General features: G+C 36.9%; 1 protein-coding gene across 1 annotated transcript in view; it reads left to right on the plus strand.

Annotated features, from left to right (window-relative positions):
• Positions 1–7,832, plus strand: part of TEX14 (testis expressed 14) — a gene marked incomplete at both ends in the record, with an annotated part of 23,482 nt that extends 15,650 nt beyond the window's left edge. The window contains 8 exons of the mRNA XM_009702541.1: positions 525–587; positions 1,670–1,797; positions 2,606–2,796; positions 4,413–4,464; positions 4,950–5,021; positions 5,838–5,915; positions 7,422–7,539; positions 7,737–7,832. Coding sequence (XP_009700843.1) covers positions 525–587; positions 1,670–1,797; positions 2,606–2,796; positions 4,413–4,464; positions 4,950–5,021; positions 5,838–5,915; positions 7,422–7,539; positions 7,737–7,832 — 798 coding nt within the window. The remainder of the gene's footprint in view (positions 1–524; positions 588–1,669; positions 1,798–2,605; positions 2,797–4,412; positions 4,465–4,949; positions 5,022–5,837; positions 5,916–7,421; positions 7,540–7,736) is intronic.
• Between the last annotated feature and the right edge of the window lie 731 nt (positions 7,833–8,563).

The raw sequence follows: 8,563 nt of genomic DNA on the forward strand, positions 1-8,563 counted from the left end.
TCAAAGGTAGGCAGCAAGTGTGTAAATACTTGACCTTAAGGTAAAAGGTAATGGTTTTGGTTGCTCCCTTCGCTTAGGAATTGAGCTTTTGCCAGCGGGACAGAGCAGACTGTTGCTCTCTGACCATCTGACTCATCCCCTTTGAATGCCTCTTTGACCTTGAATGGGGTTGTTAGAGTTTGAGAGAATAGCTTATAATGCAGACCAATCAAAGGATGATGAAATGATGTAGTGATGTATATTTGTAGATTTTTATTTAACTTTCAGTTTTGCTTTGAAACTGCATATATCAATTAGAAGTTTTGTCCTTACTGGATACAAATCCATAATGTGCTTAAAATGGCGTTTTTGTCCTAGCACTCTCCATATTTGCATGTTTTAAGAAAAAAAGTTTTTATGAGCTGCAGTCTACCTCAGAGAGAAGGTAGTCCTTTAAACCTTTTGAGAGAGAGGAAACTAGATACACTTATTTTCATAATTCTCTGAGAGGATCAATGAATATGACCTTTCCTCCCTCATTCCAGTGTTGAAGCAGCACAAGAAGTGATACAGCGGGAGCCACAGGAAGAATGCAAAGAAAAAGATGTGTAAGAGCCATAGACCGTTTTGTATCAAAACTTCAGCAAGTTGGTCATTATAATTGTAAAAGTTTTGTGTTGATGCGAAATGTGTTGATGCAAAACTGAAAGAGAGAAAAGTATCTGAAGTACTTAAAGAATATTTTCTCCTGATAAGTTGGGAGATTGATATAAAAGAGCTATCTCATACAGTTGTTTTTAGTTTGAAATATTTTCGTATGTGTAAGTAATTAACGTAGTGTTAATCTGGGTGTGCTTCTTCACATTAAAGTGTTAGGATTCCTTGATTCTTCTGTCTATATGACACAGAGGAAATAAAGAGCAAATCATTAGTATGTAACTAAGTAAATTTTGTTACAAAAATAGTCTTGTGATATAGATTCTCAGGAAAAATTTGCAGAATAGGTTTGTGACTTTAGTAAAGTTAGTTTCTTTTTACAGACAATGGAGATTTGCATAGAAATTACTGATTTGGTAACAGTTGATGTCTGTTCTTTTCATGGTCTTCTGAGGACAATGTCATCCAGGGTGTATCTGCAGAAGATGTTGATTTGCTTACTACAATCCCAGTCCTGCACCCACTTAAGAATTTTTGTAACTTGAGTGGACATCACTGTATGTGCACATCTTTAGGAGTTTCAGTTTATCTGAGTAATTCTTTGAAAGGCTCCCAAGACCTCCATTTAGTCTTAATTAATGGAACATTAATTTTTGCTAAACCTTGATGTCTCCCTGTGGTTATAGAGAGAGTTTTCTACCCAGTGGTTCACATTTGAAGTTCTTGCCCTTTTGGGAGGCAGTTTCGTGAGCTCGCTTTTATAGGAGATTTATTAAAATGAATAAATTGTGTAAAGGAAGGGAAAACCAATAATTCACCTTTTCTGTCTCTGCAAGATTGTTGAAGATGATGATCTTTAACCTTCTGAGAATTCTGTGGGAAGTTTTCAAAGGGAATGTCTCTTTTCCTTCTGGAAAACTAGATAAGACTGAACAAAATTAAAATTTAAAGAACCTGAAAATAGCAGAATTTAGTGATTTACAAATGTAAGAAGTGGCTATTCTAACTGTCAGAACATCTTTCAATACTTCAGATCAGTGACAGATATTGAGGATTTGTCGAGTATCCCCTATGAGCAAGAGAACTACTACAGAGATACAGATTCTAAAACGCCCAGAGCAAGTCATGCACCAACGAGTGTCAGCACTCCACTCAGCTCAGGTAACTGCCGAGAGGGAAGAAGGAAGGACCAGTGAATTACTTAACCTTTCTATGCCAGGAGTCAGACCTTTCTGCCAAGACTTGCTAGTGGAAAAATCATTGAAGGGAATCATGAACACTCCGTTCACATAGTACCAATGCAGAAATGTCACGTTTGGAATAAGTAACCACAAGAAATGCTGTATCTGCTTGAAATCTCCTCGTTTCGGTTTGGATAGTTACAACTTTGTAGTTAGAGCCTGTTTGGTCAAAAGAAATCTCTAACATAGAACTAAAGGAGAATTTATGGAGACACAGCTGAAAAAGCCACTATCTGAAAGATCTCTGAAAGATAATTACTTGGTAGATAGTGGTAGCTTTCATAAATCAGAAATTGGTTTAGACACTTAAAGTTGATTTGGAGTGATCCATGTAGATTTTAGCATTTGAAAGACAGACAATGTAATAAGCACTTAGTATGTTTTAAGTGCTGATAAAGTGATCTCAATGTTTGTTGAACTTAAGTGTTTAAGAGCAATGAATTATCATTTGCTTTGTACTTTCATTAATTTAGTGTAATACAGTAGTTGAAATTTCTTAGTTGGCAAAGTTCTGCGTAAATAATGTCTGAGGTGGAACTCCGAGGTAATGAGTTTGGACCTCTGGTTAGGGATCATTTATGGACAATAATTTTTTAGAGTTTCCTGTGCAGGTGCTTGTTCAAGTACAAGAAACCTTTTTCTGCTTCCATTGAAATGTGATCAAGATGCAAAAAATCCAAAAATAATTTTCCAGCTTTGCTGTCATTTTTTTTTTTTTTTAATTCTAGAAAAAAAAATTCCAATAGCCTTTGAGAAATACAAACACTGCCATGAAGTAGCTTCAGATTCTTCCTTTTGTGGTTCTCAAGAGATTTCCTTTGCAGTGTCCAGGACATTCACTACAGCCTATGAAGAGGGAAGGAGCACTGAAATTCCCTCAATTGCTTCAGGAGTTTGCTCATCTGAATTGAATGAGCCTGTAAGTAAGTCTAGAAAGCTTGCCCTTATGCTAGCCATTCTTTAAAATATTTTCAAAAATACTTTTCATTCAAATAAATGCAAGATGAGAAGCACAGAAATACTTTTAGGTCTTTGTGAGTATTTTGGAATCCTGGATCTGTTGGCATAATGACAAAAGTTCTGATTGATTTCAAAGCAGTCAGTGTGTGCCACTGATTATACAAAGAGTTGGCTTCCCCTTGCAACTAATTGTATGTAAATGTTGACCACCATCATAGTGGCCTTGCCTGCCCTCCATCCCTTCCTTCGCTGTAAAGAATGGCCATTTCCCAGCACTGGGTCTGGTAATCTCAGAACACTGAAGTGGTAAGTATCTGTAAAATGCTTGGGTAGAAAAGGTAAGTTTTTGTTGGGAGAGGAGGGGTTGATCGGTTGGTCTTCAGGTGAGGCAACAGCAGGCTGCTTAGCTGAACCACTCTGAATTCACAAGTAATTTGTGAACTATAGGCTTTTGACTATGTAGAAGTGTGGAATAAACTTGAATGAAAATAAATACATGTGCATGTGTGTTCAAGTATGTAAATTTTCATGTGAAACTGAAGAATTCTGAAAACTTAGTGGGGGGAAGGTAAATGAGTGATTCCTTGAGGAAGAAAACTAAGGTTGAAGCCTCTGTCTAGTAGTTTGGAAGGAAGAAAATGTTCAGAAAGTCCTTATATTAGTAGATTAGGTTTGTCTTTTTTATGTACAGACATGGCATAATATTACCAGCTTCGTTGTATCAAAAAATCCTCTCTCTTTGGAGCTGACAATTTCCAAGGTCACTGTAGTGATTTCCAGTAATCTTTTTGGAACTGAAGGTATTCTGGAGCCACAGCGTTATCTTAACCATTTTTTCAGGCAGTTATATATCAAAGAGTTGCCTTTATGCCTTTCTTACTGTTACTCATTGATGGGGTTGTCATTTAAAGACCTAATTAGAGTTTGTTCAACCAGAACAGTAGCGACTGCATTCGTTGTCATTGTGTTAGGTCTGTGTCTTTCTGCTTGTGTAGCAGACAGTTGGAATTCATTAAGCCCATTAATAGTGCAGTGCTGCCTTGACTGGCTCCGCAGAGACACCTGATGGTGTCTCTTTCTTTTCTAAAATCTTATTCTAGGATTAAATGCAGGAAGCACCTCTTTCCATTTTGAGGACAGTGAAGACTTGCATGAGATTACAAATTCTTGATTTTGGGGGGGCTCTTCTGGTGAATACGTGTGCCTGGCTTTAATAATTAAAGATTCAAAGCAGAGAATGGGAACTTAAGAGATACTGGAACTGTCCTTTCAGAGAATTCCTGTCTAATTGTCTATACAGTATGCTGAGATGGATAAAGATTATGTAGCTGACAGTATCTTATGGCCAGCTAGAAGATGCATGCACAGCAGACTAAGCACAATTTTTGACACATCTGGCTTACCTGGATGCTACCTCTGTTTCATATTCTGAACTGAATTGACAAGCTTGTTTTAAAATTCAATGGTCAGCTAAGGCTTTAATTAGGACCTTACCTCATTTTGGATTTAGCATGTTGAAGACAAGCCGTTCTTCAGTTTACCTTCTTGTGTTTCATTCTGTATGATCTTACACAGGATGGGTTGCCAGTAGTTGTTTCATCCTTGAGAAGCACCAGGAAGGCACCTGGTAAGTCTCTTAACCAAGGCCCAGCCCAAATAGAATCATCAACAAAGGGAGAAACAGATTTGAAAAGAAATTTTGAAGTTTTACTTCTTCCGTTTCCCTTCCTGTCCCCTCCTGGGCATGTCTTTTTATAGGGATAAATAGCCTTGCACACAACTGTATATTGCTAGTGGTAATTAGGTTATGGATTTTGTGTTTGCACCTGCAGACTAAGAACTCTGACCTCTAATCAGCCTACATTTAAAGCATAAATATTGCTGCCTAAAATTTGTGATACAAGATTGAGAACTGAATGTGCAAGTCTAGCTCTAAATGATTTTTCCATTATGAAATTATTTAAGGATATTTGATAAAATGTGAATGAGCCAGGCTCGTGCAGGTTGATAAATGAAGTATGTCAGAAAGATACTGTCATAATGTAAACCTGTATCACAGTTATTAGGGATTAATCACTGCTAATTAACTAGACTTTTTTTTTTCTATCTCAGCACTCTCACAGGCATCTAACCACTTCGTTGATGAGCTGCCTCCACCAGCCCAAGAGCTGCTGGATGAAATTGGTAAGAGGTACTTCACCCAAAATGGTTATGAGGCTTGCCAGCTGTGTTCAATCAGGATTTCTCCCAAATCATTGACTACTAAAATACACAAGAGCTTCCAAATTAGTTGCAGTCAGGTTAATGATTAGGAAGTTGGGCATCAACAGCTTAAATAACTGGCAGTTATTTAAGTTAGTCCTTGAAGAAACTAACCATTTCACGTAATGGTTAGTTGCTACTGCTGACAGCAGCTAGCCTATTGAGTGCAGATGTAATTTAACACTGAGGTGAGTTTTGTGTAGACTGAATTTTTCAAAGGTGTCCCGGAGCAATGCATATTCTCTACTAAAACAAATGCAAGCCAAGCAGCTGCATCCCTCAGGTGTTTTTGCAGAGCTTAGTTTCAGTGATTTATGTTTCTTTTTGTAATCACATACATCTTCAGACAGAACACAGGGTAAAAATCCTGTGTTGTTCTTACTAGTGTGTGTTACAGAAGAATTTGCTTTGGTCACTCAGCTATAAACTCTTCCTAAACTAACACCAGACATTGGGATAATTAAATGTATATAGGTCCTGTGCTATTTTAGAAATGAGGCACCCAGACACATTCTAATCTTATTTCCTCATTCACCAAAACAAGGACGTGGAGACTGACATCAAGTGAATAAATGATGGTCAGAGACAATATTTAGGATTACTATATGAACTCATTGTAGATTATGTAAAGGTTTTCCTCTAGGTTTGGAAGGATAAAGTAATATGGTACTTTAGATTGTATAGAGTCAATTTAAAAAGAGTGTCTAGATCAATAAGGAAATATGCTGTTTTTAACAGAATATTTAAAGCAGCAAGATTCCATCGCTCAAGACTTTAAAGAGAAGGGATTGTATGACTGCGGAGTTCAAATAAATGGTTAGTTGATAATAGACCTATCGTAGAGATTACAAATAGAAAATTACTTCTGTATTGCTGCAAAATTAGTCTGAATACTTGTCACTGTATATTCAGCTGTATGATAAACTCCAAGTTTTGGATTTTTTTGGTATTTGTGGTTCAGAAATTTGAGAGGATTTTCCCTTTCTTGGTAAGGTAATATGCAGTGTTTTCACAAATAGTACCCCCTCCACCAGTGTTTGCCATCTTTCTCTGTGTATTCACTCTCTAAAGTCTATGGGGATCTGGTGTGGAAGGCTTGCAGGTCTGAACTATCAGAATTAATCTTCTACTTTCGTTATGCCACTATAACGTATGCTGTGTTCAAACAGAAGTGATGAAACACACCAAAGTATAGATGGTGGGCAGCTGATGTAAAGTAGAGCTGAAGTTTCCATTCTGGAGGGGGTGATTCAGTTGAGAAAGTGGCCAGTGCACACGAACTGCTTATGTTTCTTATTTATCATAATGAGATAATGCGTCTCATCTCATAGTATAAGAAAATAGCATTCCCTGGGGTAATCAATATTGTATTTCCTGTTCTGTTACAAAGATACCAGAGATAGCAGTAGTGAATCTTTGTGCTTCTGAAACTGCAAATAGTAATAAGTGGGAATAATTTTTAGATGTACTAGGAGTAATGTCAGAGGAGCAGAAAACCTACATCTTTATAGGCTCTGCATTTGTTTCCAATGAGTCAGAAAGTGGAGAACAGTTAAAAAAAAGACCAAAAAAAGAGAAAAAAAGGCAGAACATGAGTTAGTCTGTAAAAAAGCTAAATAGCATAGTCACTTGAGTATGATACTGGCACTTGTTTGTGTTATCCTGCAGCTTTGTTAGATCTTTTCCCAAAGGATAGAAGCTACTGTGACTTTATTCATAGGAGTATCTTGGGTTTAGGTGGTAAGGAATGCAGCAACCTCTATTGCTTGCTGTTCAATCACTGTGGTTTTGTTGTATTTGCATAAAGTACAGCTATTTCAGACTCCATTTTTGTGACAGCCTACTGCTTCCTGCTTATCATAGCTTAGCAGAAGGTGGCTGAATATATTCACATGCTGTAGGGAACAACTTACTGAGATAAGTCTTGGGGGGGATATCATTGGATTTTGCTAAGTAGGGTAACAAAGCTAACATCCACAGGTTTTCTTTTGATTTTTCTCCCTTATCTGGGATTGTAAGGGGAAAGATTAAAGATTAATTTCCACATGCATTTTACATTTTAGTATGAAGCAAATTGTTCAGTCCTGTGAACCTAAAAATGTGTTACAGTAAAATATTTATCTAGGTCTGGCTACTGGCCACCTTTGACTGTAGATAATGTGAATTTGCTTAACTGGTAGAAAATCAGGTGACTGAGGAGAGAGTAATTGAGAAGTGGACGATTGGAAGTTTACCATGTGCAGTATATAAAAACAGATTTTAATTTCTTTATTTTCTTCCTTCATACCTTTGATATTAAAATGTTTCTGTTTATGTGAATAGTTCTCAACGAAATTAAAATGGAAGACAGAGAGTCAAAAAAAGAATCTGAGAGAAATGAGAAGAGAAATGATAGTTTATGGACTAAGGAATCATTTAATCTAGCAGAGGAAACAGAAAGGTATGGAAAAAGGATGATAAGGCATGTTTGGCTTAGAGTTAACAAAGATTTAGAATAATGGTTCCAGTATATTTTAACAAGATTCAATGCTTACAGTAAGCCAGCTTTTTTAAGAACCCTGATAATTATGACTGTCGTCTTTTAAAATGTGTAGTATTAAACTTGCCAGCATCCATTTAAAATCTTTTATTCAACAGGGCTCACTCTACTCTTGATGATATTTTAGAAAGAATGGTCCATGCAATTCCTGGAGATGAGGAGATCCAAGAACAACCTCAGGAACGTGCCCTTGGGTTAGCTGATAATTGATACTTTGTTCATAAGTTTATTTTGTTTATGTTCTGGGTACAGACCTATGCAAGACTTTTCAGAAAATGGGCTGTCACTCCCTAGAGAGTAGTGTATCAGGGAACTTGCCTGGAGACATCAGTCTGAACTCTCCATACTAAATTGAGAGGGAAAAGAATGTTTTGTTAATATAATTTCCTGTAGGTGGAAAGCAAATACTTCAACAGACTTGGAAGGCAGTGTATAATCTGCACAGAAATCAGGGATAATTTGACAGAATGGTGGATATTTTGAGATAGAGAAGAAGGTATGTTAAGAGAACAGAATCATGAAAACTCTTTAGAAAACGCTTTAAAGAAGAGTTTGGGAGGATGGTTGTACTGTCATGGCAATATAGGAGGAAATGAAGAAAATGACTGAAGTCATATATACATCACTTTTATTTGGGCTATGAATGTTTTCCTTTTTTCCTCTTAGAACTAAAGGTTAGAGCCTAATAACTCTAAACAAGTCTACAGTAAATGCCAGCAAGTAGTCGTAAGTTGTTCCTAACGTATATCTTACTAAGGAACCAAAGATATTCTTGTGTTTGGCATGGAGATTTTTTTTTTGTTGTTGTTGAACACAGAAGGAACACGTCATGATATCCAGGAGGATCTTGCAGTCAGGGCAGACCGATTCCTGCAGGATATGTACTGCCCCATTCGTAAATGGCTTGATCCAAAGCCCATTCACA

The sequence above is a fragment of the Cariama cristata genome, unplaced genomic scaffold, assembly GCF_000690535.1.
Source record: "Cariama cristata isolate BGI_N322 unplaced genomic scaffold, ASM69053v1 scaffold20116, whole genome shotgun sequence".
Taxonomy (NCBI): domain Eukaryota; kingdom Metazoa; phylum Chordata; class Aves; order Cariamiformes; family Cariamidae; genus Cariama; species Cariama cristata.